The sequence below is a fragment of the Oncorhynchus gorbuscha genome, linkage group LG18, assembly GCF_021184085.1.
Source record: "Oncorhynchus gorbuscha isolate QuinsamMale2020 ecotype Even-year linkage group LG18, OgorEven_v1.0, whole genome shotgun sequence".
NCBI lineage: Eukaryota > Metazoa > Chordata > Actinopteri > Salmoniformes > Salmonidae > Oncorhynchus > Oncorhynchus gorbuscha.
Window position 1 is genome coordinate 61,767,563 of NC_060190.1, and position 19,735 is coordinate 61,787,297.

Consider the following 19,735-nt stretch of genomic DNA (forward strand, 5'->3'; position numbering starts at 1 on the left):
GTGACAGAGGGGCAGCTCGGGACAGAGGGGCTTCTCATGACAGAGGGGCATCTCGGGACAGAGGGGCAGCTCGGGACAGAAGCAGCCCGGGACTGAGGGGAAGCCCGGTACTGAGGGGAAGCACGGTACTGAGGGGAAGCCCGGTACTGAGGGGAAGCCCAGGCAGGTAGTAGGCTCCGGTAAATCCTGGCTGGCTGGCAGATCTAGAAGAGACTGGTTGTCGGGCAGATCTGGGCTGACTGGCGGCACTGGCGGCGCTGGGCAGACTGGCGGCGCTGGGCAGACTGGGAGCACTGGCCGCGCTGGGCAGACTGGGAGCACTGGCCGCGCTGGGCAGACTGGGAGCACTGGCCGCGCTGGGCAGACTGGGAGCACTGGCCGCGCTGGGCAGACTGGGAGCACTGGCCGCGCTGGGCAGACTGGAGAAAAGCGCTGGCTGCGCTGAACAGGCGAGGCACACTGGAGGCCTGGTGTGTGGTGCTGGAACTGGTGGTACTGGATCGAGGACACGCACAGGAAGCCTGGTGCGGGGAGCTGCTACCGGAGGACTGGTGTGTAGAGGTGGCTCTGGATAGACCGGATCGTGCAGGCGCACTGGAGCTCTTGAGCACCGAGCCTGCCCAAGCTTACCTGGCTCGATGCCCACTCTAGCCCGGCCAATAGGAAGGGCTGGTATGTGCCGCACCTGGCTCTGCACCCGCACTGGAAACACCGTGCGCTCCATAGCATAACACGGTGCCTGCCCCGTCTCTCTAGCCCAACGGTGAGCACAGGGAGTTTGCGCAGGTCTCCTACCTGGCATAACTATTCTCCCTTCTAGCCCCCCCCAATAATTTTTGAGGGCTGCTTTTCCGGCTTCCAACCGCGTCGCCGTGCTGCCTCCTCATACCAGTGCCTCTCCGCTTTATCCGCATCTATTTCTTCCTTGGGACGGCGATATTCTCCCGGCTGCGCCCAGGGTCCTTTACCGTCTAATTCCTCCTCCCATGTCCAATTCTCCAAGTGGTGCAGCCTCTCCCACTGCAACTGCTCTTCACGATTAACCGGGAGAGTAGGCTCAGGTCTGACTCCTGACTCAGCCACTCTCTCTCTGCGCTCTCCCCCAATAAATATTTGGGGGTTACTTTCGGTTTTCGCTCTGCGTCGCCGTGTTTTCCTTTTAGACTCCATTCGTCTATAGCCCTCTTCGCACTGCTGAAGCGAATCCCAAGCGGGCTCCTGCACTCTCTCTGGGTCGGCCGCCCACCTGTCGATTTCTTCCCACGTCGTATACTCCATGCTTCTGCTGTCCATAACGTCGTTGCCAGTTACACGCTGCTCGGTCCGTGAGAGGTGGTGGGTGTTTCTGTAACGGCGTTCATCTGTTGAATGAAGAGAGTCGGACCGAAGCGCAGCGTGTAGGTTACTCATGACTTTAATGAAAGATGTGACGATACATGAAATAACTGAAATACGAAAACAACAAACGAAACGTGAAACTAATTACAGCCTATCTGGTGAATACTACACAAAGACAGGAACAAACACCCACAAAATACAAAGCGAACTCAGGCTACCTAAATACGGTTCCAAATCAGAGACAATGATAAGCACCTGACTCCAATTGAGAACCGCCTCAGGCAGCCAAGCCTAACTAGACACACCCCTAATCATACACAATCCCAATGCTAATGAAACCCCAATACGAAACACAACATATAAACCCATGTCACACCCTGGCCTACCCAAACATATAACAAAAACACAAAATACAATGACCAAGGCGTGACACAATTTCCATTTCCTGTTGCTCCAGGATTATTTTCCTGCTGTAGCAAACTGGCTCAAATATACTGAACAAAAATATAAACGCAACATTTAAAGTGTTGGTCCCATGTTTCATGAGTTGAAATAAAAGATCAGAGAAATGTTTCATATGCACAAAAAGCTTATTTCTCTCAAATCTGGTACACAAGTTTGCTTACATCCCTGTTAGTGAGCATTTCCCCTTTGTTAAAATAATCCATCCCCTTGACAAGTGTGGCATATCATGAAGCCAATTAAAACGGCATGATAATTACACAGGTAGTACACCTTGTGTTGGGGAATATAAAAGGAAACTCTAAACTGTGCAGTTTTGTCACACAACAATGCCACAGACATCTCCAGTTTTGAAGGAATCTGCAATTGGCATGCTGACCGCAGAAATTTCCACCAGAGCTGTTGCCAGAGAATTTAAGGTTAATTTCTCTACCATACGCCGCCTCCAATGTTGTTGTAGAGAATTTGGCAATAAGTCCAACCGGCTTCACAACCGCAGACCATGTGTAACGACGCCAGCCCAGGACCTCCACATCCACCTTCTTCACCTGCGGGATGGTCTGAAACTAGCCATCTGGACAGCTGATGAAACTGTGGGTTTGCACAACCAAAGAATTTCTGCACAGTGTCACACCTTGCTCTTAGTATTTTCTTTAATTATTTGTTCAGGCCAGGGTGTGACATGGGTTTATTGTGTTGTCGTATTGTTTTTTTTGTAGGCATTGGGATTGTGGCTGATTAGGGGTGTGTCTAGCATGGCTGCCTGAGGCGGTTCTCAATCAGAGTCAGGTTATTCTCGTTGTCTCTGATTGGGAACCATATTTAGGTAGCCTGGGTTTCACTGTGTATTTTGTGGGTGATTGTTCCTGTCTCTGTGTTAGTGTTCACCAGATAGGCTGTAATAGGGTTTCGCGTTTCGTTTGTTGTTTTTGTTATATAGTATTTTCATGTATCGCTATTCTTCATTAAAGAACATGAGTAACCACCACCTGCATTTTGGTCCGATTCTCCTTCAACAGACGAACGCCGTTACACACAGATTGTTAGGAACCGTCTCAGGGAAGCTCATCTGCTTGCTCGTCATCCTCACCAGGGTCTTGACCTGACTGCAGTTTGGCGTCATAAACAACTTCAGTGTGCAAATGCTCACCTCACCTGACTTCAGTGTGCAAATGCTCACTCGACTTCAGTGTGCAAATGCTCACTTGATGGCCAGTGGCACGCTGGTTCCAAAAGGGTTCTTTGGGTGTCCCCATAGGAGAACCCTATTTGGTTCCAGGTAGAACCCTTTCCAAAGAGGAGCCAACGCGGGTTCTCCAATGGGGACACCCAAAGAAGCCTTTTGGAACCCTTTTTTCTAAGAGTATGCGAAGGAAATGTGTCTCGCTGCATGAGGCAAATGGTGGTAACAGATACTGACTGGTTTTCTGATCCACACCCCTACGTTTTTTTTAAGGTATCTGTGACCAACAGATGCATATCTGTACTCCCAGTCACGTGAAATCCATAGATTTGGACCTAATGAATTTATTTCAAATGACTGATTTCCTTATATGACCCGTAACTCAGTAAAATCTTTGCAATTGTTGCATGTATTTTTTGTTCAGTGTAAGATCCTACATCTGTACAGTCATAGTCATGCATGCATACCTTCTACGTGCAGGTGGTCCGGAGGAATCAAACCCACGATATTGGCGTTGCAAGCGCCATTCTGTACCATCTGAGCTACAGAGGACCACTCTGTCTGATTCCTATTTTGGTGCAGCCATGCAAGATTGGGACTAAGTCCTCATATGGATCATCATTCTTGGAGCATTCTGCTGAGCCATTAACACTATTGGTGTCTGATAAGAGTTGTTGCTCTTATAACCTGTGTAGCAACACATTACACAAGGCACAACGTTGTATTGACATGTTACATAGTATTGTTAAATAATAACATTTATGGAGTTGAATGTTTATTGTAATTACACAAGTGGAATAGAGACCGTTCCTTATTCTACTTGTGTAGTAGCAAAACACTCAACTCCCTTCATTTGTCATTATATAGCACACCCAAAGCACTTATTAAAATAATATGTAACTACAATGCTGTTACTATAGTATTTACAGTGTTACTACACAGGTATAACACCCATGGAATAATCCATTTCATAAAAGCTCAGTCCATTATAGGCCTCAGATTTACTCCTGGCTGCAAAGCACAGGATGCTTGGCAGGTAGTCGGAAAGATAAATATGACACCTCGATGGGGTTCTGGAGCCAGTCCAGTCAGCATTTTCCATTTATAGCCTGTGCAGGCTATGTATTGTAGGACATTATTATATTGTTTATATTTTTTTTTAAAACACACACTGTAAGCATATCCCCAAGGGAAATGAATTGGGTTACGATTGCCTCAAACTATTTGTTTTATTTAAGAATATCTTGTCCATGCATCACATGGATGACCTGAATTGTACTGATCATGGATAAATGTATCTGTATGAATTACACATTATTTAAACAATACAATAATGTCCTACAGAACAATACAGCCTACACACTACAAGGAAAATGCTAGACGTCATTCAACTGAATTTCTGTGCAGAGCCTGTAAAGAGGTGTAATAATGTAAAGAGGTGTAACAACGCCGATGTAAAATCAGCAAAGGGCAGCAGTCTTGCTCTGTGCTCCAGGAAGCAGCCAGCCCAGGCCAGACCCCTGGTACAGTAGTGAACAGAACTGTCCTCTCAAAACCAGCTGCAGACCAGGTGGCTCCTTACAAAGCTTTATAATGGTCAGTATGATACACAGAGACAACCAACAGTATCACAGCCTCCTGTACACTGCCTGCTGTTTCTAAATATAGCTCATTCCCTTCAGCTCATCTCCTAACAGAGGGCAACCACAACAGAGAGGGGACCAGGGGGAGAGAAAAAAATGATTACCAGGCTGGCAACTTGACAACAGAGTATGGTCAAAGTGCTGCTCTTCAAAGCCATGCACACATTTGTTTCCATGGCCTGGTTACACAATTTGTGTAAGAGCAGGGGCTTCTTGAGAGATGGAAGGGCAAGGCTTGAATGGGGGCCCAGCAAAGGGCCAGATCGTGACGATGTATGACTAAGAGGCATGGATGACAATGCTAAAAAGGAGGCTAAGAGTGGAGATGGCAACACAGATACCGTGTTCATTTTCACTGAGGAAAAAGAACAACAAACAGGCAGGAGCAGAAAATAGAAGGGAGGAACAGGAAGGAGACGAGGCAGTTTCGCAGCTCTGACACCAGAGAACTAGAGGCTGAAGTGTTGTCAAGCCCATCAGCCTTGTTGTGAATTCAGCTCATGCTTCAGTCATTGATCTCCCTCAACCCTCACTGAGCCGTGATGAAAGTTTAGGCGTGAAATTTTGTTAAATGGGTGTGATCACACAGGGGAAGAACGGGTTAAAATGTACAGTTTAATTTGAGCAATCGCTTCTGTATAAATGTATACAGCATAAGCTCTCAATATTTAAATTCAAACACAGGAAGCAAAATAATTTAAGCCACTTAGGACCATCATTTCATGGTTTTACTAATGGTACAACTTGGAAGAGAAAAAAAAGGACAGCCAACACATCCTATAAACAGCCAACACATCTCCTGCTCCGTATCCCACTGACACTATCCCATTCAATGTAACATTTCACTTGTTCAAACACATTCCTCTCTTCCCTGACACTCACCGTCCCTACTGTTTCACTTTCTCCTCCCCCTCACTTCTGTGTCCTCAGTCCTCCCTCTCTACATCCTCAGCTGGACTCCAAAAATGTTCTGTGACCTCTGCCTCTCACACTCCAGCTCCAAACACTCTCTCCCTTGCCATTTCTCAAAATGTCTTCTAAGGGCATAGAACATTATCACCTCAACGACAAGCATTCTGCAATATATGCTCCACCACTTCAGCTGAAACCGGAATGAAACGGCATTACTTTAATAACAATGGAATGAGTAAGGTTTTATTCTGCTAATAACACTAGAGGAGCAAACATGATTAAATATTGTGAAATAAAGCCATGACTCTGACTAAGCCATTAAATAAACCCCTACATTATTTGACATTATCACCTTGGCAGCAGTTCCAGCTGTCTCCCTGGCCCCAACCAGGTTCATTATTTCACTGGTACCTGGCTCTGTGTGTATGTGCATGTTTATGTGTAAATGTACACCAACCCGTGTCTGACATTGGATGTGTACTGTGACAGACATGAATCTATGAGCATGTGCGTCTTTCAAGTTGAGAGGGATTGGATTCATATGCAGCAATATAACAGTAGGCAGACAGACATACCCTAAAGTGCTGATAAATCCACTGGTGGAGCCCTCCGCATAGAGAGAGCAGATGTCCCCGATGTGGAGGAAACTGGACATCTTGTCTGACATGTTGCCTCACCCTGGACTGTGCCTGGAAAAGATGGAAGAGACAAGAGTTGGTGTGATAAATATACCACACAGATGTACAGTAATTTACCCTGATAAATACTGCATATTTAACCTATAGGCCTAGAGCTATTACCATGTAATTACATAGCGGTTCCTATGTATAACATTGTTACTATAGATAGATTTTTATTTAGACTCATGCCTAGTTGCAGTGTACAGTAAAATTATTGAGCTCCGAGCTCCAATAGTGCAGGTGTGAATGAAAAAATAAATAAATATATTACACACGCATTTACAACTGTTTTTATTTATTATTTCACCTTTATTTAACCAGGTAGCCCAGTTGAGAACAAGTCCTCATTTACAACTGTGACAAGGCCAAGAAAGCAAAGCAGTGCAACAAAAACAACAGAGTTACACATAAACAAACGTATAGTCAATAACACAATAGAAAATAAAAATTACAATTTAGCATTAATACTGGAGTGATAGATGTCAAATCTGATTTGATTTGAGTGATAGATGTGCAGATGATGTACAAGTAGAAATACTGGGGTGCAAAAGAGCCAGAGGGTAAGTAATAATATTGGGATGAGGTAGTTAGGTGTGCTATTTACAGATTGGCTGTGTCACATACACATGGTTAGCAGATGTTCATGCGAGTGTAGCGAAATGCTTGTGCTTCTAGTTCCGACAATGCAGTAATAACCAACAAGTAATCCAACTAACAATTCCAAAACTACTGTCTTATACACAGTGTAAGGGGATAAAGAATATGTACATAAAGATATATGAATGAGTGATGGTACAGAGCAGCATAGGCAAGATACAGTAGCTGGTATTGAGTACAGTATATACATATGAGATGAGTATGTAAACAAAGTGGCATAGTTAAAGTGGCTAGTGATACATGTATTACGTAAGGATGCAGTAGATGATGTACAGTATATACGTATGCATATGAGATGAATAATGTAGGGTATGTAACATTATATTAGGTAGCATTGTTTAAAGTGGCTAGTGATATATTTTACATCATTTCCCATCAATTCCCATTATTAAGGTGGCTGGAGTTGAGTCAGTGTCAGTGTCAGTGTGTTGGCAGCAGCCACTCAATGTTAGTGGTGGCTGTTTAACAGTCTGATGGCCTTGAGATAGAAGCTGTTTTTCAGTCTCTCGGTCCCAGCTTTGATGCACCTGTACTGACCTCGCCTTCTGGATGATAGCGGGGTGAACAGGCAATAGCTCGGGTGGTTGTTGTCCTTGATGATCTTTATGGCCTTCCTGTAACATCGGGTGGTGTAGGTGTCCTGGAGGGCAGGTAGTTTGCCCCCGGTGATGCGTTGTGCAGACCTCACTACCCTCTGGAAAGCCTTACGGTTGTGGGCGGAGCAGTTGCCGTACCAGGCGGTGATACAGCCCGCCAGGATGCTCTCGATTGTGCATCTGTAGAAGTTTGTGAGTGCTTTTGGTGACAAGCCAAATTTCTTCAGCCTCCTGAGGTTGAAGAGGCGCTGCTGCGCCTTCTTCACGATGCTGTCTGTGTGAGTGGACCAATTCAGTTTGTCTGTGATGTGTATGCCGAGGAACTTAAAACTTGCTACTCTCTCCACTACTGTTCCATCGATGTGGATAGGGGGTGTTCCCTCTGCTGTTTCCTGACGTCCACAATCATCTACTTAGTTTTGTTGACGTTGAGTGTGAGGTTATTTTGACACCACACTCCGAGGGGCCCTCACCTCCTCCCTGTAGGCCATCCCATCGTTGTTGGTAATCAAGCCTACCACTGTTGTGTCGTCTGCAAAATTGATGATTGAGTTGGAGGCGTGCGTGGCCACGCAGTCGTGGGTGAACAGGGAGTACAGGAGAGGGCTCAGAACGCACCCTTTTGGGGCCCCAGTGTTGAGGATCAGCGGGGTGGAGATGTTGTTGCCTACCCTCACCACCTGGGGGCGGCTCGTCAGGAAGTCCAGTACCCAGTTGCACAGGGCGGGGTCGAGACCCAGGGTCTTCGAGCTTGATGACGAGCTTGGAGGGTACTATGGTGTTGAATGCCGAGCTGTAGTCGATGTAGTCGAGTTCTCACATAGGTATTCCTCTTGTCCAGATGGGTTAGGGCAGTGTGCAGTGTGGTTGAGATTGCATCGTCTGTGGACCTATTTGGGTGGTAAGCAAATTGGATTGGGTCTAGGGTGTCAGGTAGGGTGGAGGTGATATGGTCCTTGACTAGTCTCTCAAAGCACTTCATGATGACGGAAGTGAGTGCTACGGGGCGGTAGTCGTTTAGCTCAGTTACCTTAGCTTTCTTGGGAACAGGAACAATGGTGGCCCTCTTGAAGCATGTGGGAACAGCAGACTGGTATAGGGATTGATTGAATATGTCTGTAAACACACAGGCCAGCTGGTCTGCGCATGCTCTGAGGGCGCGGCTGGGGATGCCGTCTGGGACTGCAGCCTTGCGAGGGTTAACACGTTTAAATGTCTTACTCACCTCGGCTGCAGTGAAGGAGAGTCGAAATGTTTTCGTTGCAGGCCGTGTCAGTGGCACTGTATTGTCCTCAAAGCGGGCAAAAAAGTTATTTGGTCTGCCTGGGAGCAAGACATCCTAGTCCGTGACTGGGCTGGTTTTCTTCTTGTAGTCCGTGATTGACTGTAGACCCTGCCACATACCTCTTGTGTGTGAGCCGTTGAATTGAGATTCAACTTTGTCTCTATACTGACGTTTAGCTTGTTTGATAGCCTTGCGGAGGGAATAGCTGCACTGTTTGTATTTGGTCATGTTACCAGTCACCTTGCCCTGATAAAAAGCAGTGGTTTGCGCATTTCAGTTTCACGTGAATGCTGCCATCAATCCACGGTTTCTGGTTAGGGAATGTTTTAATCGTTGCTATGGGAACTACATCTTCAACGCACGTTCTAATGAACTCGCACACCGAATCAGCGTATTCGTCAATGTTGTTATCTGACGCAATACGAAACATATCCCAGTCCATGTGATGGAAGCAGTCTTGGAGTGTGGAGTCAGCTTGGTCGGACAAGCGTTGGACAGACCTCAGCGTGGGAGCTTCTTGTTTTAGTTTCTGTCTGTAGGCAGGGATCAACAAAATGGAGTCGTGGTCAGCTTTTCCGAAAGGAGGGCGGGGCAGGGCCTTATATGCGTCGCGGAAGTTAGAGTAACAATGATCCAAGGTTTTTCCACCCCTGGTTGCGCAATCGATATGCTGATAAAATTTAGGGAGTCTTGTTTTCAGATTAGCCTTGTTAAAATCCCCAGCTACAATGAATGCAGCCTCCGGATGAATGGATTCCAGTTTGCAAAGAGTCAAATAAAGTTTGTTCAGAGCCATCGATGTGTCTGCTTGGGGGGAAATATATACGGCTGTGATTATAATCAAAGAGAATTCTCTTGGTAGATAATGCGGTCGACATTTGATTGTGAGGAATTCTAAATCAGGTGAACAGAAGGATTTGAGTTACTGTATGTTTCTTTCATCACACCATGTCTCGTTAGCCATAAGGCATACGCCCCCGCCCCTCTTCTTACCAGAAAGAGGTTTGTTTCTGTCGGCACGATGCGTAGAGAAACCCGCTGGCTGCACCGCCTCCGATAGAGTCTCTCCAGTGAGCCATGTTTCCGTGAAGCAAAGAACGTTGCAGTCTCTGATGTCCCTCCGGAATGCTACCCTTGCTCGGATTTCATCAACCTTGTTGTCAAGAGACTGGACATTGGCGAGAAGAATGCTAGGGAGTGGTGCACGATGTGCCCGTCTCCGGAGTCTGACCAGAAGACCGCCTCGTTGGTCAGAACCCTCCAGCGTAGTGATGCTACTCGGGCGGGAGGGTGTGGGCAGCCATCGGTTGAAGAGCATGCACTTAGTTTTACTAGCATTTAAAAGCAGTTGGAGGCCACGGAAGAAGTGTTGTATGGCGTAGAAGCTATTTTGTAGGTTTGTTAGCAGTGTCCAAAGAAGGGCCAGATGTATAAAGCCTTGGCCAGGTCGATGAAGACGGCTGCACAGTACTGTCTCTTATTGATGGCGGTTATGATATCATTTAGGACCTTGAGCATGGCTGAGGTACACCCGTGACCAGCTCGGGAACCAGATTGCATAGTGGAGAAGGTACGGTGGGATTTGAGATGGTCGGTGATCTGTTTATTAACTTGGCTTTCGAAGATTTTAGAAAGCGCGGGGGGTGTTGGCCGGGGTAGGGTGCTGAGATGTTGCTGCAGGGGGTGCTGAGATGTTGGCTGGGGTAGGGTAACCAGGTGGAAAGCATGGCTAACCGTGGAGAAATGCTTATTGAAATTATCATGGATTTATCGGTGGTGACAGTGTTTCCTATCATCAGTGCAGTGGGCAGCTGGGAGGAGGTGCTCTTATTCTCCATGGACTTTATAGTGACAAATGTGACAATGATGGTTTGAGCTCTGGATGCTGATTGGTTGAAAGCCGTGGTATATCAGACCGTATACCACGGGTATGAGGAAAAATGTATTTTTATTGCTCTAATTACATTGATAACAAGTTTATAATAGCAATAAGGCACCTCTGGGGTTTGTGATACTGTACATGGCCCGTATACCACGGCTAAGGGCTGTGCCCAGGCACTCCGCATTGCATCATGCTTAAGAACAGACCTTAGCCATGAATATATTTGCCATATACCACACCTCCTTGGGCCTTATTGCTTAAATATAAAATGTACATTGTGGTGTGGGCAGGGTAATTGTCCATTGAAAGGCAGGGAAGGGGGGGGGGGGATAGTGGCTATTCAGCATGATAAAATGTCCATTGGGGTGGGGGCAGAGTAGGATGTCTGTATTGCCAGGATCTCAGTGATGGAATTGGGGAGAACAGGCCATGGCTCGGGTGGCTTAGGTTCCTGATGATCTTCTTCGGAGAGGGTCGAGTGTGTTGGGAAGGAAGGAGGTGATGTGGTCTTTGACTCTCAAGGCACTTCATGATGACGGAAGTGAGTGCTAAGGGTCAGTAGTCATTCAGTTCCTTTCCCTTTCTTAGGCACAGGGATGATAGTGGTCATCTTGAAACAGGTGGGGATAACGGCCTGAGCTAGAGAGAGATTGAAAATGTCCAAAAACACAACAGCTAGCTGGTCTGCACATACTCTAAGGGCACAGCTAGGGATGTCGTCTGGTCCACAGTTTTTGATTTGGGTAAGTTTTGGAAGAAACCATTGGTATCACATCTATGCATTTTTTTCTAAATCTGGTGTCTGAGTTGGTGTATTCATTGATGTTATAAGGGCGGCAGGTAGCCTAGTGGTTAGAGCGTTGGGCAAGTAATCGAAAGATTGCTAGACTTAATCCCCGAGCTGACAAGGTAAAAATCTGTCATTCTGCCCATGAACATGTCAGTTAACCCACTGTTCCTAGACCATCATTGTAAATAAGAACTTGTTCTTAACTGACTTGCCTAGTTAAATATAGGTTAAATAAAAAAATACCCAGAGGTGACCCGGAACATACTCCAGTCCACATGATCACCACAGTCTTGGTGCTTGGATTCTGATTGGTCAGACCAGCATTGTACAGACCTGATTACCAGAACTTCCTTCTTCAGTCTTTGTTTGTAGGAGGCGGGGATCATAATGGTGTGGATGGGCATATAACACGAATGTCTAGCAAACCAAAAGGTTAAGTGTTCCAACTTCATCATGGACAACTTTAGCATTTTAGCTAATTACCAACCTTGCAACTACTTACTACTTTTTAGCTACTTTGCAACTACTTAGCATGTTAGCCATTCCCTTAACTCCTAACCCTAACCTAGCTAACGTTAGCCACAACAAATTATAATTTGTAACGCATCATACGTATTGGAAATTCATAACTTACTGTACGAATTAGAATTTGTGCATTTCATAACATATACAAATTTGTATTTGTAACATATACAAAAAGGATGATGGTCATCCAAATGAAACATAACATATCATACTAAATGGAGTGTCTAGGAATAATACGAAACACTATGAGATCAGGTCGCAGAAGCTTGCAGTCAAAATAAAATTAAATGCTTGCTACCTTGGTTAACTATGTGACTAAATAAGTCTGTTTTCAACAAATCAACTATTTTAGACTATTGTATATTGACCAAGCAAGAAAAATAAACATGCAATTATTACTGAGTGAATGAAGAAAATAATTTAGAAACAAACACTTCCAGACGTTTAAATGGTCTGTCGAAGTGAATGTGTTAAGATCAGGATTAATAGTATAAATGGTTAGAGGTCCTGCCTGTGGATTGAACAATGCAGGTTTCCCTCTTGAAGGAGATACACTACATGGCCAAAAGTATGCGGACACTACTCCAAATTAATGGATTCTGCAATTTCAACCACACCTGTTGCCGACAAATCTCCATAGCAAACATTGGCAGTAGAATGGCCAGTACTGAAGAGCTCAGTACATTCAAAATGGCACCGTCATGGGATGACACCTTTCCAACAAGTCAGTTGGTCAAATTTCTGCCTTGATCGAGCTACCCTGGTCAACTGTAAGTGTGGTTATTGTGAAGTGGAAACGTCTAGGAGAAACAACGGCTCAGCTGCGAAATGGTAGGCGACAAGCTCACAGAACGGGACTGCCGAGTACTGAAGCACGTAGTGCGTTAAAATCATCTGACCTTGGTTGCAACACTCACTACCGAGCTCCAAACTGCCTCTGGAAGCACCAGAACTGTTTGTCAGGAGCTTCATGAAATGGGTTTCCACAGCCGAGCCTAAGATCACCATGCACAATGCAAAGCGTTGGCTGTAATAGAGTAAGGCTTGCAGCCATTGGACTCTAAAGAAGTGGAAACGTGTTCTCTGGAGTGATGAATCACGCTTAACCATCTGGCAGTCCGACTGAGGAATCTGGGTTTGGCACATGCCAGAAGAACGCTACCTGACCCAATGTATAATGCCAACTGTAAAGTTTGGTGGATGAGGAATAATGGTCTGGGGCTAGTTTCTCATGGTTTGGGTTAGGCCCTTGAGTTCCAGTGAAGGACAATCTTTACACTGCAGCATACAATGACTTTCTAAACAATTCTGTGCATACAACTTTGTGGCAACAATTTGTGGAAGGCCCTTTCCTGTTTCAGCATGACAATGCCCCCATGCACAAAGCGAGATCCATACAGAAACAGTTTGTCGTGATCGGTGTGGGAGTATTTAGAAAAATATTTCTTTAATAGTTTTAACAGCCCCTCCCGACACACACCCACTTATTTTAATTCATTATATGGCTCTTAAAAAGAGCCTTTGGATTTCTGGAGAGGCAGACAAATGGCCGTGTGGGGTGTGTACTACTGCGTGCATTTTGCTAGAATGGAGAAGAGACCAGGGCCCGTCTCCACAAAGCGTCTCAGAAAAGGTCCTAAGAATCCTGTTAAACCCAGTTAAGACAAAAAAAGCTCAGAGTAGGTTTTAGGATGATGTTCAGTCACTGCTCAGACAAACTCTGAGCCAGGAGTAAAATCAACTGTCAACTCTTAGTAATGACAGTTTGAGGTACCGCAAAGGAAGTGATAGTGATGACGGCTCGCTAGCTGTGAAATGTATAGCAGGTTTCAGACAACCACGAGTGTGACTATACATCAAATGTTGCAATGGTAAAAAGTTTGATATCATTTTCACCTGAAATGATCACTTTGCTTACTCTAAATAGGTTGGCATGCATATTCATTTATTTTTTACCAATCCCAATATTTTTTTATAATGTGATAGACATTATAATGTGATAGGCATTTTGCACTGAATCATACAGTATAACGGTTTAAAAGCAGAATATCTACACACTTGTCAATACTGTTAACCAACTCAATTGTTTTGGCACAGTAGTTACTTGCCGATAATGTGGGATAAAACATTTGAAAGGTCTATCATTTTTACCCAAACGCAATTAAATGTTTTCAATTACCCACTTATAGGCATCTTTTATAACAACGTGATATTCTGCTTGAAATAACACGCAGCTTAATGAAATAATTGAAAGAAAAGCTGACTATTTATTAGTCTAGTGGTTGTAAGTATTTAGGCATACGTCATGAGAATAAGGCCTCATAAGAAATCATTGTCAAAAGTGCAAACGGTACTGTTGCATGTAGGTCTAGATTATTTATGGGTTGATCATGAAGGAATGTTTTGATATTTCTATAACTCCAAAGCAATTGCCTGTCTATGGTGCAGAAAGCACTGAATCTCTGCCTTTTTCTGTTATCAAGACACCTGCTGGTAACTCTTCATTAATTGGTTAGGACAGCTCATGGAGGTGTCCTAAATAGTTGTAGACTCGGTGTGCCTTATTACTGAAGAGGCTTCATGCAAAGCTTTTATTTTCACCCATAAGAGTAGGAATAAAACGTCTCTATTCTCAGTACTTATGACCAATTGTCTACTCGGAGACACTTTGTGGATACGGGCCGAGCTCTCAGACTCTCATGGAAGAGGTCATTTCCATCATCCGTGAGATGCACGCCATCCCTACTGTACTTCCCGGGGACACAGTGCTTTATGTCTGAGTGGAGGATTGTGGGCATGCACCTGTCACAGAGAAATGCAAACACCAGCTGCTTGACAGAGCACCTGGACATCTATGTGCTTGTTGATGTCCTCGTCGCACTGGAACATCTAATTCCTCCACTGTGTGCTGTCAGAGTAGATCACCATTGTCCCGGAGAGAATTCAGCTGGACTACCTCCAAAATCAACTGGCATCTGACGCACCAGGCCTGTCTCAAGTCATTTCCACCGAGGAAGATGACTATGATATATTCAGTCACACCTCGCTTTGGCGAGAAAGAATATTTCAGAACCCTTCCGATGAGAACAGCTCATCCATATTTCGTGCTCTTGTAGTCATCTAGCCAGCTACATTGTGTAATCGCATAGTAAATATTTGCTTCAGTCTTTGTTTCCTTGCTCTCACCAATTTGCTTTGAGCAATGATCAGTAGGATTATGAGCTGGGATATTCAATAAATAAAATATAAAATGCACAACATTGTGAGGGTTCACAGGGAGAGCACGTGTTAGTTAAGCTGTTTTAGAATAGTCACCTTCCAGTGTAAAAACCATGGAAATTAAAAACAAAACTACAATTTATGTGAGAAAAGGCATTGTCTGAAGCCGAAAAAGGAAATTCACATGAGCACCACAAAGCCTATTCCACCCATGCTCTACCAAGGTTTTCCAGCACACAACTTTGACCTACTACAGTAGCTATGTTGGTATTGCACTTCAAACTATGTGTAGGCAGGTTGCTTTAGGATTCAAAGTTTCTCAAACAGTCTAATTTATACTCTTCAGAAGGATAATGGACTTTACAGTGTTCCGCTATTAAAATTATGTATACCAGTTTATATTCATCTATCCTTTGGCTGTATGCATTTTTAGATATAGGCCTATTGTAAATGTGTATTATTGTAGGGACACCATATTTATTGCAAAAATAAATACAAGTACAAACATAACTTTAAGCTACATATTATTTTGACAGAGGTAATGAACTGTCCATTGATCAGCACAGCAATTTATAAAATAGGACCATGTTTGAAACAAGTGGTTGTGAGCTTATGCCAATATTACACAGGTAAGCTAATAGTTACAGAAATTAGGAATGCTGAAATAAAATACAGGCATGCACCACACTACTACAATACAACACAGCTCAATCAAGCCTGCTGGTCTTGTAAGTATGAAAGCAAAGCTTGCTTTCATTTAATAAAAAAATTTAAAACATGAAAAAGGTTGTGTAATGACATAATGTCATACTGTGGTGTGTGAAGATTCCAATGCTTTACCTTGTATACGGTACAAATCCCATTATTATGGAAGCACCTCCTCTATAGAAGCTGTTTGAGAAGGTTTGAATCCTAAGCAACCTACCTACACATAGTTGGAAGTACAATATAGTTACGGTAATTAGGTCAAAGCTGTGTGTTGGAAAACCTTGGTAGAGCATGGGGGGGATACATTGTGGTGCTCATGTGAATCTCACTTAAATGTATTTTTTTGTTTTTAATGCATCACCAGCTGAGTGAGCTCTTTTCTACTTTGCACTACAAGACACCATGTAACCTTTGAACTAAAGCTAATCTCAATTGTTTTTGCATTAATTAACTGAGGTCATTTGGCAAAGTTTATTCCCCAGTTCAACATGTAAATATCTCTGGGCTTTTGCATGGGCAGTTAGTCCATGACAGTATTCCTTTTATTGGAAATAGTGACACACTCAAATTCTGTTGCGCCACAGGGCAGAGGTCCTCCTTTATATATCGGTTTAGGTCAACTGAACTTGAAATTAATGGTTTCAAATTATAGTTTTCAACACTCAACACAGCTCATGCAGGTTGCTGGGTAGTGATAGGTTACGGATACAAGTAACTGCCAAAATAATGGAAACACTTCAGTAAATTAGGGACATAAAGTATATTGAAAGCAGGCGCTTCCACACAGGTGTGGTTCCTGAGTTCATTAAGCAATTAACATTCCATCATTTTTAGGGTCATGTTTAAAAATGCTGGGCAGGCCATTATTGTGGCTACCATGCCTATGCCCACATAGGATGACAATGCCCCTATCCACAGAGCACGAGTGATCACTGAATGGTTTCATGAGCATGAAAACAATGTAAACCATATGCCATCACCAGATCTCAACCCAATTGAAAATGTATGGCAGTTTCTAAAGTGGCGCCTGAGACAACATTTTCCATCAACAAAACGCCAAATGATGGAATATCTCAGAAGAATGGTGTCACATGCCTCTAATAATAAAGTTGAACAGATTTGTAGAATCTATGCCAAGGTGCATTAAAGTTGTTCTGGTTCGTGGTGTCCTAACATCCTATTAAGAAACTATGTTGGTGTATCCTTTATTTTTGGCAGTTACCTGTACATGAAACCTACACTCAAACAAAAGATAGCTTCTGAATGTTTTTAAGTAGGCCTCACTCTTTATGGAATATTCTGAAAAACCTACAACTCTAATTACCTAGTGTCCAAACTGAAATGTCTGCAGACCTTTCCATTAGTAAAAATCCTGCCCAAATCCCCAATGTGAGAAACCATTGTGCCTCAACATCCCCAATATAAAAATGATCCAAACAGAAGGGAATATTGTAGCCATCTAGAATGTAGCAAATATGTCTAACTGACTCCATCAGAACCATCTGACAATGCTTGTTTTTACTCTTGGTTTGTTGGCCTATTCTATCATTGATGTAGGCAACACGAATTGTCCTGGATAGGCTCCTAAATCATCAGGATGAAACAAAATGAGTAGTTATATATATATATATATATATACACTATTCAATTGATACATTATCATTACATTGTTAGGCTACATTGTCAGTCTTTGCTTGTTGCTTAGGCTACATTGTTACATCTTTCATTTCCTGAAGCTGTCAAATGTAACCGAGTCACATAAACCAAAATGTATCGGTGGCCACCTTGAAATTTCTCACAGCTCATTCAAAATGCACTTGTCTAAAAACAATCTGACATTTTAACGTCTGAAGTTCCAGGTTTTATTCCACGATACAGACCAATTTTGGTGGTCTTGAAAACAAGACTATAGAAGACATAGCCTACTATATCGAGGTAGACTATAACGCGTGGGTTCCTTGACAATTCATGTATGACGTTAGAGGATGATGCTCCTCTCAAAACTATGCTACAGGGTGAGAATCTGCATAAGACTTTACCTTCACAAAAGAAAGAATGAGGCGAAAAAATGATAGAATCGGGCTGGATCAGCAAACGTGAATTTCCACTGCGCCGTCCTCGTTTAAATCCATGATCGCCGAATGAAACTCCTGATAGAACAAAGCTTCTTTGACAGCTGAATTTGTCCTCAGTCGCAATCCGCTTCTTACCTCCTCCACATGCGCTTTGAAGAAACGCCCCTTTTGCTTATATTATATCTATTTATTTATAAATAAAAAGCAAAAGGGGCGTTTCTTCAATGCGCATGTGGAGGAGGTAAGAAGCTGATTGCCACTGAGGACAATATATATATATATATATATATATATATATATATATATATATATATATATATATATATATATATATATATATTGCAGCAGTGGTGTTTGGAAAATGTTATTTCAAAAACTGTAGGCTTAACTTGTAGGCTGCGATCCATTGTATGGTATTGACACTGATGTTTGCAATTTAAAAATAGACATATTAATAGACTTATGTGTAGAGCTGTTTTACTATTGCTGTGATGATTATTTTAGCTTAAAAGTGTATTAGGCCTTCTATTATAAACTGTGACACTATGAATAACTTTAGACTAAAGTGTAGGCTGAAGTGTGTCATTGTGAATGAACAATCTATTAAAACTGCAGTCTCTTTTTGGCAGTGATTTGTCCACAGACAATTGGACCTATGTGGGTGTCTAGCATCAAAATAAATAGCATCAGAATAGCAACAGATTAATAGCTTAAAGCTGTTCCTGATCTAAGCTAGTGTAGTTTAGGCCAAAACATCTGACCACAGGAGGTTGGTGGCACCATAATTCACTGGAGCAGAATTAGAAAATGGTTAGACTGTAAACTCTCCTTCCAGACTTCAATCCAAAGTTAAATCTAGAATTGGCTTCCTATTTCGCAACAAAGCATCCATCACTCATGCTGCCAAACATACCCTCGTAAAACTGACCATCCTACCGATCCTCGACTTTGGCAATGTCATTTACAAAAAGCCTCCAATACTCTATTCAATAAATTGCATGCAGTCTATCACAGTGCCATCCGTTTTGTCACCAAAGCCTCATATACTACCCACCACTGCAACCTGTACGCTCTCGTTGGCTGGCCCTCGCTTCATACTCGTCGCCAAACTCACTGGCTCCAGGTCATCTACAAGACCCTGCTAGGTAAAGTCCCCCCTTATCTCAGCTCGCTGGTCACCATAGCAGCACCCACCTGTAGCACGTGCTCCAGCAGGTATATCTCTCTGGTCATCCCAGAGAGACGCTGCTGCCAAAAACACAAACTCTTCAACTCTGTCACTAACACTGTTCAATGAATTGTGTTTTATGAAAAGGATTCAGTCAGACACCTCAAGAATTGAAACTGCATGGTCTATTTCCTCTAGGCTGTTGTTCATACAGAAAAAGATAATAATTCCTTGCCCTTGATGGAATATCCTGAAAAATGCAACTGTATTGTAACCATGCTGCAACTTAGAGAGCATGATGTGTTTTGAAAAGAATCTTCAGCTATGGTGGACAATGAACATGAACAAACAACCAGAGAAAGGAATTACAGTTCGGTTACGATAACGGTCATTTAGTTTCTGTCCTCTCTCTTTCAGCTAGCAAGCTCTCTCTTTGCTTTCAAGTTTTGAAACTCTGACGTAGTGTGAGTGATCTAGTTCAGTTTAATATGCCCCATTAAAGTCTTGTCTTTCTATTTTTTTAACTTCTGGAATTAGAACACAGACTAATCAGTGTACTCTGTCTAAAACATTAAAAAGCATCCATGCAACATTAAAGCCAGTAAAACACTT

General features: G+C 43.3%; 1 protein-coding gene across 13 annotated transcripts in view; it reads right to left on the reverse strand.

Moving 5' to 3' along the window:
- The window catches only part of LOC124003962 (inositol 1,4,5-trisphosphate receptor type 1-like), a 155,899-nt gene extending 137,797 nt beyond the window's left edge, over positions 1–18,102 (reverse strand). For 12 of the 13 annotated variants that reach the window (XM_046312658.1, XM_046312655.1, XM_046312660.1 and 9 more), the window contains exons 1-2: positions 17,920–18,102; positions 6,114–6,227 (exon numbers count right to left, since the gene is read on the reverse strand). In XM_046312658.1, the coding sequence (XP_046168614.1) occupies positions 6,114–6,205 (92 nt within the window). In that variant the 5' untranslated portion in view covers positions 6,206–6,227; positions 17,920–18,102. Of the gene's footprint in view, positions 1–6,113; positions 6,228–17,919 lie in introns of those variants that run through there. The other variant, XM_046312657.1, reaches the window with a different exon arrangement.
- Positions 18,103–19,735: the final 1,633 nt, after the last annotated feature.